The 14,357-nt window shown below is 36.7% G+C and overlaps 1 protein-coding gene across 13 annotated transcripts in view; it reads left to right on the plus strand.

Moving 5' to 3' along the window:
• Positions 1-14,357, plus strand: part of NIN (ninein) — a 107,522-nt gene that overhangs the window by 79,219 nt on the left and 13,946 nt on the right. For 6 of the 13 annotated variants that reach the window (XR_009531731.1, XM_060096236.1, XM_060096238.1 and 3 more), the window contains 8 exons: positions 1,780-1,893; positions 5,242-5,364; positions 7,756-7,869; positions 8,707-8,853; positions 10,108-10,287; positions 11,338-11,487; positions 12,438-12,485; positions 13,944-14,045. Coding sequence is in view for 12 of the 13 variants with exons in the window: in XM_060096236.1 (XP_059952219.1) it covers positions 1,780-1,893; positions 5,242-5,364; positions 7,756-7,869; positions 8,707-8,853; positions 10,108-10,287; positions 11,338-11,487; positions 12,438-12,485; positions 13,944-14,045 (978 nt within the window). In the remaining variant the exon portion in view is untranslated. The remainder of the gene's footprint in view (positions 1-1,779; positions 1,894-5,241; positions 5,365-7,755; positions 7,870-8,706; positions 8,854-10,107; positions 10,288-11,337; positions 11,488-12,437; positions 12,486-13,943; positions 14,046-14,357) is intronic. The other 7 variants (XM_060096239.1, XM_060096227.1, XM_060096232.1 and 4 more) reach the window with 2 other exon arrangements.

Consider the following 14,357-nt stretch of genomic DNA (forward strand, 5'->3'; position numbering starts at 1 on the left):
AAATTCACCGTAAAGCGTTGGTTATTCATTGCAGCATTGTTTGTAACTGCAAAATATTGGAAACAACCTAGATGCCCATACATCGGAGAGTTGTTGGATAAATGTGATGGGTATAGCCATACATGGAGTAGTATTATACAGCTATAAAAAAAGAAAAAGAGAAAGAAAGGACAAATGAGAAAGATCTCTTGGTGTGAAATGATTTCCAGGACATACTGTTAGATGAAAAAAGAAGAGCTCAATAGAGTATCTAAGATAGTATGTCTCCGTCCGTGTAAGAAAGAAGGGGATATTAGACAATACACATGTATTTGTGTAAAAGAAATACAGAAATTTATGTAAAAGAAATATGGGAATGATAAACCAGATAACTAAAGAGATGGTTACCTATAGAGGGCGAGTGGGAAAGGGATGGAAGAGAGGAATGGGAATGTGATAGAAGGAATGAGGAAGGGAGTGACACTTCTGAGAACATTTTCACATAGCTCTGATGCTTAGAACCACAGTAATGTTTTACATACTCTTCGCATACCCCCTCAAATAAACACACAAAACCAATCCAAAAAACAAAGATGGGGGGTACTAAAATGGAACACAAATGCTAACAAATGAACCTAACTGTATTGTAAATGGATAACATAGCTACAATGTGGAAGAAAATAAGTAATTTAGAAATTAGTATCTTGACTGTATACAGTAGGGTTAAGACAAAAAGAAGTGTACATAAAGGCAATAATAATCTAGTCAGTAAATGTGTTTCTCATGGGGGTGTATGTTAGTAATTCTGGAACTACTCTGTGTATACTAGAATTGAACAAATAAGTAAACGTATTGTAGATAATAAGAACTGCGTTTCTCATTTTTGGAAAAGGAAGTTGCAAGTGGGGAAACTGAGAAGGCTAAAATGAACCCTCTGATATTGGATTGGAATTTGAGGTATTAGTATAAACTCGTATTTCTTAATATATAGACAGATAGATAGATACAGAGATGTAGATGTGTGTATATGGATCGAGTACCCAGATCTTGGTTTCTAAACACTATTCTCGTGTAAGAGGAGCCCGGGCTACTTGGAAAAATGATTGCTCCCAAGGCTGGGGCAGGGTCAATTCAAGATAAGCCTGGAACATCTCATGGTATCAGAAAGAAAAAGGTGCCCCCCCAAAGATGGGGCATGTCAAAAAGACAGTGCACAACCTGAAGAAGCTCCTAATGGCCAAAGCTGGAATAATTTGATCAACAAAATAAAGCATAGCATAAAATAAGTATAATTATAAAATGCAAAATAAAATATCTATAGGTCCATACTGTTATCAAAAAAATTGAATACATAAATAACGGGGGGAGATAACAGCTCTTCCTTACAAGAGAATTCCAATTAATAAATGTAGGAAGAAAGAAGGAAATAGAAAGTCTTCATTAGGCAAACACCAGAGTAGTAATTGTTGTAGATAAAATCCATTGATAGACACTAAAATCAATAAGCAAAAGCTTAAGGAAAAACACTATTTGCATGGTCTCAAAGCATCTACCTCCAGAGAAAGATAGTGACTTTACAGTGAAGAAATCTTCAAAAACGAACTTAGAACTCATGTTCGTGCCATTTTAGTGGAAAGTCTATTAAAAGATAGTTTTGGTTAGTTCCATTGAGTATAAGGACAAATGATATTAAACAGTGTGTCATTGAATTTGTACTTGTGTTTGCCTTTTGTGAATTTACTAAGTTTCCCCAGGCTAAATGAATATATGTATTATATGACTTTTTAAATTTTTTCTTAGTCTTCCACTTTAGTGTCTTCTCTGGAGGCAGAACTTTCTGAAGTTAAACTACAAATTCATATTGTGGAACAGGAAAACCTCCTTCTCAAAGATGAACTGGAGAAAATGAAACAAGTAAGATCGTGTGTTGCTTAGGTGGGGACAGGAGGTATGGGGGGGCTCATAGAATATTATGCACCTGATGGTCTGACTCTTCTAGCCACCAAATGTCCTTTTTACTGAGTCCTGTTAACTAGCTTATTACTTAGTAAAGTTGAGGGCTTGCAGTACAAGTCTATTTATAAGGGCTCCTATTGCTAATTCTCTAAATGTTTTTCTAGTTATGTAACTTACATGTTGTAGACTGACATTCTGTTACTATAAATGAACCATAACCACTTCAGTTTAAGAAATTTGGGCTTCCCTGATGGCGCAGTGGTTGAGAGTCCACCTGCCGATGCAGGGGACACGGGTTCATGCCCCGGTCCGGGAAGATCCCACATGCGGCGGAGCGGCTGGGCCCGTGAGCCATGGCCGCTGAGCCTGCGCATCCAGAGCCTATGCTCCGCAACGGGAGAGGCCACAACAGTGAGAGGTCCGCGTACAGCAAAAAAAAAAAAAAAAAAAAAATTTGTTGCTCTGCCTTCTCCCGGCCAGATGTTAAATAATATAAATTTGTCTAAAAAGATGGTGACTTTCTTACTCATAACTTTAATAACTATTCACCCAGATTTGTGAGACACAGGTGAAGCTGGTCCCTCATCATCCCTTTTTCTCATAGTGAGTTTGAGGCATCTATCTTGGGCAGAAGAGTAGATTCTAGAACATTATCAGGGATGCAGTCTTACCTATGAATTTGGCTTTAAGAAGCACATTTCGAAGTTTCAAACAAAGACCTAATTTTAAGTATTAAAGAGGGTTCACCTTAATATATTCTGAACGTTGTCCAATTTTATTCTTTATTCTGAATTTTTCAATGAGCACATGAATCCCTCAGTTGGAGCAATCCTGATTTATACTAGGAGAATTTAGTTTTTCCATTTTATTTATTTGCTTCACCAAAGGATTACTTTAATATTATGATATCCTTAGATTATAAAATTCTTATACCTATTCAGCCTATGAGCATAAAGTTGTCCCTCTCTGAATGCTGAGTGTGTACCACTGAGTGTGTTATGTTCATATTGATTCCTAATTGACACCTGTAAGTCTTGATTTCCTAATAGGATTATGAGACTCTCAGGGAATTTGTATCTCTTACAGTGCCTAATACAGTATTGGTACCCGATAGGTGCTTTATAAGAACCTTTTCAAGTCAGATGCTGCTATGCAAAGTTTATCTGTTCTGCCATAGCAGAAGCTGTCTGTCCGTATAAACATTCCAGAAGTTAAAAGGCTTTTTTGTGGTATATAAGTATTCCAGAGCTGTTATTACTAAATTCATCCTAATTAACTTGGGCATACTTTTCTCCTTTATCATTTTTTGTCTCTTGTTCAGCCTTTCAGATGATAATGGTGGATTCCAAATCCATAGCATGGGAAATGTATGCTTTGTGATTTTGCCAAGCTAGGGATCAGAAGAAAAGGAGCCGAGTTGGGAGTAAAATAGTATGATGAGGACATCATTTGGCACATTTTTTTTTTTTTGCGGTACGCGGGCCTCTCACTGTTGGGGCCTCTCCCGTTGTGGAGCACAGGCTCCGGACGCGCAGGCTCAGCGGCCATGGCTCACGGGCCCAGCTGCTCCACGGCATGTGGGATCTTCCCGGACCGGGGCACGAACCGGTGTCCCCTGCATCGGCAGGCGGACTCTCAACCCCTGTGCCACCAGGGAAGCCCCCGGCACATTTTTATTGCATATTTTTTGAAGCATTGATATAAGTAGTGAGATGGAAGAACAGTGAGCCCTTTTGCTTTTGGTGGGCAGTTGTTCAAGGCACCTGGACTCTTGGATCACAAGAGTTAAGATGGTGTCAGCCCATTGTTGCTTCCACACAGCTTGGACCTAGAAAGCCTGTGCTGCTCTGTATGACATAATAATTTCTTGTTCACAAAACATTTTTATTTGTATTATATGTTGCACTGAAAAGAAACATGAATAGCATCAGCAGTAGTCACATACCAGTCTGTAGACACCCAAGATGATACCAGGCTTTGTGAGGGTCTGGGGATGGGGTAGTGAGCAAAGGAAAAAAGGCCTTTGTTAACCAATGCCCAGGTTCTTTACACTTTCCTTCATCCTTCTGACTTGTTTAGATTTGTAAATTATGCTGGATTTGTTGCCAGTTGAAGATAAGATTCAATCCTTAAAGTCTATTTTGTCATACTATTCCTAAAGCTAAACGTAAAAGAACTTCAGGTAAAAAGTTGAAAGATGGCCGTAAAATCATAATGACAATAAATAATTGAAAGCCAAGTGAAGTAGAGGGAAATTGAAAACATATGAACTATGGGAAGGGTTAAGAAGTGTAAGAAACAATCAGTCTCCTTAAAGCAGTGGTTGTGGGGAGGTAGAAATTGCTTCCCCACCCCAAGACATTTAGCAATGTCTGGGGACATTTTGGGTTTTCACACCCAGTGTATGGGGAGGCAGGCTGTGCTACTGGAATCTAACAGGTGACATCAGAGATGCTGCTAACCATCCTACAGTGCATAGGACAGTCTCCCACAGCAAGGAATTACCTGCCCCAAAATGTCAGTAGTGCTCAGGCTGATGATGAAAAGGAACAAAAAGTTTTCGGTTTGTCTTGATGCCATAAAGTGCAGAGGAAGAAGCCAGTGTGTCCATACCAGCAACCTTTTTCTTAGCAAGTCAATTTAGGCATCTTCCAAAGGGAAGGGTTTGCAGAAAGAGCTGAAAAACACTGCTTGATTTATCTTTAAACTTGCCCTTGGGACTTCCCTGGTGGTCCAGCGATGAAAGACTTCATGCTCCCAATGCAGGGGGCCCGGGTTCGATCCCTGGTCAGGGAACTAGATCCTACATGCCGCAGCTAAGACCCGGCACAGCCAAATAAATAAATAAATATTTTTAAAAAAACAGAAAAAAAAACCTTCCCCTTTTGTTGGTTGATACATGGTACTTGGTTGATATCAATTCCATAGTCTTGGTTGAAAAAGATTTTTTTCTAGTTAAAAAAGCACGGGGAAAATGTTTTGTGCTATATGTGCACAAGTTAAATTCATGACAGAATGGCAGTATGTTATTTATTGTATCCTGAAGGTAAAACAGAAAGCTAGGACCATTACTTAATGTCTGGTTGATTTTGTCTAAGCAGACATTTCAGCAGTCAGTTGGAGAATAGAGAGAAACCAGCAGGGAACGTTTTGTTAAAGTTAATTATATTCCCCTAGAGTTTATATGTCCTCGGAAATATCTACAGCTAGGGAAACAGCAGCAGCCATGAAAATGTCCTGTTTATAAATACATCTTTTTAAATACAACCATGAGACGTGATGGGTGGGCTTGTTTATCTCTTACAGCGGCACAGATGTCCCAGTCTCTCTGACTTCCAGCAAAAAATTTCTAGTATTCTAAGCCACAATGAAAAACTGCTGAAAGAAAAGGAGGCTCTAAGTGAAGAATTAAATAGCTGTGTTGATAAGGTAGTAAAAATAAGACTTTTTTACCATCATTGGAGAGTGTGTACCATTATGAGCATTTCTCTAATGCCAGTGGCACGTGGGGGGCTACATGTTAGCCTAAAAGTCTCCTAGAGCAGCATTTTGTGACCTTAGAGCTCCTGAAACCATGATTTTTTTTTCTTTTATTGAAGTATAGTTAATTTACAATATTGTGTTAATTTCAGGTGCATAGCAAAGTGATTCGGTTATACGTCTATGTGTGTGTATGTACTTCTTTTTTTCCATTCTTTTCCATTATAGATAATTACAAGATATGGAATATAATTCCCTGTGCTATACAGTGAATCCTTGTTGTTTATTTTAGATATGGTAGCGTATATATGTTAATCGCATACTCCTAATTTATCCCTCCCTCCTCCTCCTCTTTTGGTAACCATAAGTGTGTTTTCTATGTCTGTGAGTCTGTTTCTGTTTTGTAAATAGTTCATTTGTACCATTTGTTAGATTCCAGATATAAGTGATATCATGTAATATTTGTCTTTCTCTGTCTAACTGACTTCACTTAGTATGATAATCTCTAGGTCCACATTATTTCATTCTTTTTTATGGCTAATATTCCATTGTGTGTATGTATCTTCTTTATCCATTCATCTGTCAACGAACACTTAGGTTCCTTCCATGTCTTGGCTGTTGTAAATAGTGCCATTATTAACATTGGGTGCATATATCTTTTTTAATTAGAGTTTTTGTCTTTTCTGGATATATGCCCAGAAGTGGGATTGCAGGATCATATGGTAGCTCTATTTTTAGTTTTTTAAGGAACCTCCATACTGTTCTCCGTAGTGTCTGCACCAATTTACATTCTCACCACAATGAAGGAGGGTTCCCTTTTCTCCACCCTCTCTCCAGCAGTTATTATTTGTAGACTTTTTGATGATGGCCATTCTGACTGGTATGAGGTGATACCTCACTGTAGTTTTGACTTGCATTTCTCTAATTATTAACAATATTGAGCATCTTTTCATGTGCCTGTTTGCCATCTGTATGTCTTCTTTGAAGAAGTGTCTGTTTAGGTTTTCTGCCCATTTTTTGATTTGGTTGTTTGGTGTTTTTGTTTTTTTGTTTTGTTTTGATATTTAGTTGTATGAGTTTTTTGTATATTTTGAAAATTAATCCCTTGTTGGTCACATCGTTTCTGCATGTTTTCTCCCAGTCTTCAAGTTGTCCTTTTGTTTTGTTGATGGTTTCCCTTGCTGTGCAAAAGCTTTTAAGTTTAATTAGGTCCCATTTGTTTATTTTTGCTTTTATTTCTTTTGCCTTGGGAGACTGACCTAAGAAAATATTGCTACAATTTATGTCAGAGAATGTTTTGCCTATGTTCTCTTCTACGAGTTTTATGGTGTCATGTCTTATATATACGTCTTTAAGCCATTTGGAGTTTATTTTTGTGTATGGTGTGAGGGAGTATTCTAACTTCATTGTTTTACATGTAGCTGTCCAGCTTTCCCAATGCTGCTTATTGAAAGAGACTCTCTTTTCTCCATTATATATTCATGCCTCCTTTGTCCAAGATTAAATGACTGTAGGTGTGTGGCTTTATTTCTGGACTCTCTATTCTGTTCCATTGATCCATATGTCTGTTTTTGTGCCATTACCATACTGTTTTCATTACTACAGCTTTGTAGTATTGTCTGAAGTCTGGAAGGGTTATGCCTCTAGCTTTGTTCATTTTTCTCAAGGTTGCTTTGGCAATTTTGGGTCTTTTGTGGTTCTAGATAAATTTTAGGATTATTTGTTCCAGTTCTGTGAAAAATGTCATTTGATAGGGATCACATTAAATCTGTAGATTGCTGAGGCCATGATTTTAACAGGAGTCTAGATTAGTTGTTTAATAAATATTAAGTACAGTAAAATAAAGTTTGTCTTATTTTAATAAGTAACTATGCTACTTAATATATATTATTTAAATATATCACTAATCTACTTATATATAATATAAATAATATAAATATTATGTGTTTAATAATCTGAAATCCATTACATAGACACTTTTTTTTCTACTGTATTTTCCCTAGCAAATCCAAAAACGCTGCCTTTGTGCCACCTGCCTTAATAGGCATTCCATATTTTCCTATTATGGCACACTCTTGGGATTTCTAATTGCCTTCCAGCCCACCATGTCTCACCCAAAAACATGAGGCAATGAGAAGGAAAAATTGAAATCCCCAAAGAGAAGAGACTCCTCAAAATTAAAGGTACAAAGGGAGTCAAGGAAATGTCTCTCTTTTACTTTGTCTTGATCCCCTATGTAGAGAGATGGTACTTGATCTTTTCAGTATAAGTGAAGGCATGTGAAATGAGGCTAGACATGTTTGTAGAAGTGCTGTTACCTCTTTTCTTTTCCTGAATCAGTTGGCAAAATCAAGTCTTTTAGAGCACAGAATTGCTACTATGAAGCAAGAACAGAAGTCTTGGGAACACCAGAGTGAAAGCTTAAAATCACAGCTAGTGGCTTCACAGGAAAAGGTATGTGGACAATTCTTATTTCATCTGCACAGTTAATATTTTCCTATATCTCCCAGCAGAACTCCAAGTGGAAAGAATGTTCCAGGTGGATGTGGTCTAAGAGGGCTCAGAATGATTCAATTTAACTAATATGTGACACGTTACAGTATAGTAAAATAATTTGAACAATGTTTCTCCCAAAGTTCATTATTATGAAATAATCATAAGATTATCTCATTATTATGAAATAATCATAAGACTATCTCATCATTATGAGATTACTTATTTATGAAAGCTTGAGAATAGTGTGTAAAAAAATGACTGCTTGTTTCTAATTTAGAATTAGGATTTCTAAGGCAGGTTCATGCCCAATTATAGTTAAAGCTCTCTATTAACATTCTGTTTACCAATTTAAATTTTTTTAAATTGAAATATATATGAGCTGTTAGCATGGAGTAGGGTTCTACAGAGATATGTTTTTATTTTCATCTAAGAGGTCCTTTACAAACCAACATCACAGTCTAAAACATAATTTCTACAAAGTTCAGTAAAATCATCTGTCATGATGCCAGTTGGTATTCCTTGGTCCTGTAAGATATCAGTTGATAATATACCAGATGACTATACCAGCAATACCTTGCTCTAGGCATAGTTCATTATTGTCCTAAATATAACTTAACATCCTATAAAGATACATAATATCCTAGATTTGCACTGAGCAACTGAAAAGACCTGGATATAGTAAGTAGAAGCAGAAGGGACCTTGGAGTTCTTTTGTCTTAGCTCATTCATACATGGACATGCTATAAGTGAGACCATGAGGATTTGTCACAGTGTATGACTGTTCTCATGATGCAGGTTCAGAATTTAGAAGATACCCTGCAGAATGTAAACCTGCAAATGTCCCGAATTAAATCTGATCTACAAGTGACTCAGCAGGAAAAGGAGGCTTTAAAACAAGAAGTGATGTCTCTACACAAGCAACTTCAGAACGCTGGTGACAAGGTAATTTCTTTCCTTCTTTCTTGAGATAAAACTTTATACAGTAAAGTGCGTAAATTTTAAGTCTATAACTTGATTGTTTTTACACACATATATGTACGTATATGTAAATATACACAGTTAAAGGTAAAATATATATGTATGTTTGTATAACCACCACCTAGCTCAAAATAAAGAACATTTCCAGCACCCAGGAGGCTCTCTTGTGTCCCCTTCAGTTGATAACCCCAAGGGAACCACTTCTCTACCTTCTGCCACCATAGGTTAGGGATGCTTGTTTCTGAACCTCACATAAATGGAACTATAGTGACTAGGTAATTGTGCAAGTCAGAAGACCATGGCTGAGTTGTTTTGTAGTAATAAAACAAAAACATTCTGATGTTGTAGAAAGTAAGTCTCGTTTTAATATATCACAATGCTGTTTCATCTATGTGCAAATAAATTAAGAACAATGTATGTATGTCAGTCTTGGGTAGATGTTAAGACTGTCCTACCATAAAAGTAGGCACTAAATTCAGCTACTTTATCTCTTGGTGATACTTTTTTTTAAACTGTGTTTTTTAAAAAAAAATATAATAGTTGCTTCCATTTTAAAAAAATTACTTCTGGGCTGAAAATTTTTTCAAAATGAGATTGTACCTTTTTTTTTTTCCTTTTCATGTTTTGGCTTAAAAGGCAAAACATGAGAAAGAAAAAACCCTAACCCTAACCCTTTTTTTACCTTTAAAAAAATTTTTTTAAAGCATTTTTCAGGATCCAAAAAAATCACCATGGTAGCTTAAAGCATATTCCTGAGTTCAGGCCTCAATTATATGGATGATATGTGCTTTTGATTCTAAAAAAGGATATGATTGCATATGTGAAAATGAAAGTAGAGTTTAGCATGTGAAATCTTTCAAGTTAGCAGTGCATTTCAGAGTTCTCTGTGTTCTCTGTTAACCAAAAGAATAGTTATTTGGGTTCAAAGCATAACTCCATAAGAATGAGGTAATTTTTAAGGTCCCCAATCTCTATGCGCTTGGGTCCTATATGGAACTGGGACTTGCCCTACAATCATCTTTGCTATTAGATTTGACGGGACTATTTTGCCAAAGACCATTTTAAACAGAGAGCTTCCAAACCTTGTTTTTTAAAAATCAACACTCAAGAATATTGTTTTACTTATATCTAGATATACATGTGCTCACTCTCATTAGAAGATGCTCAAAAAAGAAATCAGCCTGTTTTTAAGGCTTAACTCTACAATTCTCTCTTAAGAACTGGGCCCCAGAAATAGGCACCCATCCATCAGGATTCCATAACCAACAGCAAAGGCTGTCCTGGGACAAGTTGGATCACCTGATGAATGAGGAACAACAGCTGCTTTGGCAAGAGAATGAGAGACTCCAAACCGTGGTACAGAACACCAAAGCGGAACTCACACACTCCCGGGAGAAGGTAACTTGAAAAGTTGTACATGGTGGCGTATGTTTGTAAATGAATGTTTGATACAACTGCAGTGATTCTAGGGTATGGATTTGAGTATTCTGGTGTGGCAGACTTATTTTAAGAATGTATAATTTATCATTTACTTGCAATATAATTTTATCATGCTATGTTTATATAATTTTCATTTTGTATAAGCAGTTCTATATTAAAATCTGTGATTTTATGAATGGAAATTATGTTAACCATATATTCCTCATTCAAATAGGCTAGCCGCCAAGACTGGTAGTACAAAAATGGCAAAACTAAACTCAGTTCTTGTTGGTCTAACTTCTTGTAAGAGAAAAGGTGCCCCTTTTTAAAGACTCAGCATTTCAAGGCTAGAATGGTCTTTAAAGATCATCTTTTTCATCACTAAGGTGATGTTTAAATTCTTTACTTCTGCTAAGTAGTTGACCAACTATGTTTAACCTATGCTTAAATACCTCTTTTGAGGAGGAACTCTCTTAGGAGTCAGATATTCATTTAGAACACTTACCGTGTGCCAGAAACTCTGCTATCACTGAAGTTGCAGTGTTGAACAGACTAAACATGGTCGCTGTCCTCGTGGAACTTAGTTGATGTAAATGCATTGTTTCAGGTGTGAACAGTCCAATACAAAGTCAGTGCGACTGTCACCCCCCTTCACTCCTAAAAGTTATGCTCATGTCAGAGCAAAGGTGCCTACAGACCATGCTTTTTTGGCAGCCACATCACACTGTTGACTCCCAGTTGTTTGGCTGAGCCAGAAGTCCCTTTGTCCTTCTCTGATCCTCAGTGTTGCATCAGACTAAAAATAGATTTACCTAGAAAGGATCTTTTGAAATCCAAAAAAGTAAGCTTCAAGAATTGGCAGACTTAAAAAAAAAAAAAAGAAAGAATTGGCAGACTTGACTGGAAAAAGTTTTCTTAATACAACAAAACCCAAGCAACTGAATACAAACTTGCCTTATGTTCGCTTTTTGTTTTTCCTGGCTGGGTGGTTATATTAGCATTTCTTCCTCTTATACTGGTTCTTGTTAGGTCCGTCAACTGGAATCCAACCTTCTTCCTCCTAAGCTCCAAAAACATCTAAACTCATCAGGTACTGTGAAGCCCACAGAGCAGGAAAAGTTGAGCTTAAAGAGAGAGTGTGAACAGTTTCAAAAGGAACCATCTCCTACTAATAGGAAGGTGAGTTTTTGAGAGTTAATACCAAGTGGCTATGTTCTGACTATGATGCATCCCTAAGTGTATGTTTCTTCCCCTGCGTGCTTCCAGGAAATGATTACAATGGCATATTTTGGTTCTTCCTTAGATCTATGCTTTTGTAATCTTGTCAAAACAGTATCATAGTTCCTTTTGATTGAGTGACCGCTAAAAAGGAGCAATTTAAGTTTTTATAAAGAAGATGGTTAATTATCTTCATTAGTATCATAAGCTTCTATAAGTTAGTAAAACATATATAGCCTGAATATTAGGAACATCTTAATATGGTCAGTGTTAGTTAACTATTGCTGTGTAATAAATTAAAACAGCAAACATTTATTGTCTCAGTTTCTGTGGGTCAGGGATTTGGAAGCAACTTAACTGAGTGGTTTTGGCTTAGGGTCTTTCCTGAGACTGCAGTCCAGATATCAGCTGAGTTTATCTGAAGGCTTCACTGGTACTAGAGAATCCGCTCCAAATGTATTCATATAACTGTTAGGAGGAGGCTTCTGTTCTTTGCTAGCTGATTGCCAGAGGCTCAGCTCCTCACCACCTGGGCCTTTTCTCAGGATGTGGCAATGAATGATGCAAGAGAGAGAGGTCCCAAAAGTCCAGGATGGAAGCTGTAGTATGTTTTATTTGCTAATCCCAGAAGTCACACATCATCATTTCTGCTGTATTCTATTGGTCACACAGACTAATCCTGGTGTAGTGGGGAGGGGACAGGGCAAGGGTTTGAATACCAGAAGACAGGGATCACCGGGCACCTCTTGGAGGCTGGCTACTATGTGGTTAAACCTCTGTAGCATGACTCAGTTTGTTTTCTATTCTTGGTTCCATGAAGTTAGAGTTCTAGGCCAGTGTTACTGTGAGAGTTCTTGTTGTTACTTGTTTTCCTTTCTTTTTCTAAACTAAACTCAGAGTTTTCACTACAGGCACACCTTGGAGATATTCTGGGTTCAGTTCCAGACCACCACAATAAAGTGAGTCACACGAATTTTTTGGTTTCCCAGTGCCTATAAAATTGTTTCCACTATACTGTAGTCTGTTAAGTGTGCAATAGCATTATGTCTAAAAAAACAATGTACATATTTTAATTTAAAAATATTTATTGCTAAAAATGCTAATAACCATCATCTTCAGCAAGTTGTAGTAGTAACATTGAAGATCACTAATCACAGATGACCATAACAAATATAATAACAAAAATGTTTGAAATATTGTGAGAATTATGAAAATGTGACACAGAGACACAAAGTGAGCAAATGCTATTGGAAAAATGGCACCAATAGACTTGCTCGACACAGGGTTACCACAGAGCTTCAATTTGTAAAAAACTCCATATCTGTGAAGCGCAATAAAAGCGAAGTGCAATAAAACAAGGTATGCCTGTATTACCTTCCTCTTCTGAAAATTATGGTTTGTTTAAAAATCTGGAAAGAATGATGAACAGTCATTTCCTTTTGTTATAAATATTTCAAAAAATTTGTTTTAAGTTTGTGAAAGTTATGACTATTGGCAGTAAAGAGACTGGTTGTGCTCTAAAGCTGAAATGTCATTTAAGTTTAGGTACATTCAAGTAAACTTTTCAGAAAGACATTGGGTTTCATCTAGCTGCTTACCAAAGGAAAAGTCTAATGCTAGGTTTTAAAATAACAGTGAATTTAAATGTACTTAGAAAGATTACACTTAATTCCATTTAACAATTCTTGCTACCCTCCTCAGTTCTTTTGGATAGAAACAAAAATCAGCACTCTAGAATAGTGTCATATGTTTTCTACTTAGCAATATTCTGAATCCCAGTGTCCTCTAGCTCATTAGATTCTCATAAGATTCTGTAATAAAGAGAATTCCAAAAAAGGATACTCATAAAATCTTCAAATTTCTTCTTTAAAATTGAGAAAGGAGTTAAATCAGGTTCTATGTATTCTCAGTTTTAAACCTTTAAACTTTGCCTTAAGACATGTTTTTCCCTACTGCAGATCCATAGTAGAGGATCATGAAATCAATCTAGTTAAATACCAGCATTTTAAATTATTAAACTATACTAGAAAATATCAGAGTGCATGGCTCATGGTAAGGATAATTTCATGAAAGTTTTCTCTTAGTGATATATACTTATAACTGATTACACACACACATACACACACACACACACACGTGGGTGTGGGTGTTTGTACTGGGTTGCAAGAGAAAATGTGCTTCTTACAGTGAGTGGCATTGAAGTTTGAAAGCTACCTGCCTTAGGAATCTGTTCTATGTGAGGAGTGGTGATTAAAACTAGACTACCTAAATATAATCAGTGCACTGAATTATATTGTTTGTTGTTTTCCCTTGATGAATGAACTCAGTTTTCTTCCAAGAGTTGAGATTTGTGACTAGCGTAAATTCGTCATAATAAAGTAGAGCAACTCAAGTGTTTTGTTTTTGTTTTTTAACAGGTTAGTCAGATGAATTCCCTTGAACGAGAATTAGAAACAATTCATTTGGAAAATGAAGGCCTGAAAAAGAAACAAGTAAAACTGGATGAGCAGCTAATGGAGGTAAGTTTTTAAGCAAATGGCCTTAGCTATGAAGAATATTTTAATCCATGAATGAGCCATTTGTTGAGAGAGACTAGCATAGCATTAAATTCCTATTATGAAAACAGTGAAAATCTAAGTACATTGCCAAGCTGTATTCTTTGGTCTGTCTTACCAAGTTTGATAGATATTTTTGCTAACTACACAGCCATAGGAATATATACTGCTTCACAGAGGAAGGAATGTTGACTATCCTAAAATGCAAGGACCTGTACCTCAACAAATTCAAGTGGCAGGGACTCTGTTCAGTACCGACCAAGAGGCTCAGAGCTC

This window comes from Mesoplodon densirostris, chromosome 4, assembly GCF_025265405.1.
Source record: "Mesoplodon densirostris isolate mMesDen1 chromosome 4, mMesDen1 primary haplotype, whole genome shotgun sequence".
Taxonomy (NCBI): Eukaryota; Metazoa; Chordata; class Mammalia; order Artiodactyla; family Ziphiidae; genus Mesoplodon; species Mesoplodon densirostris.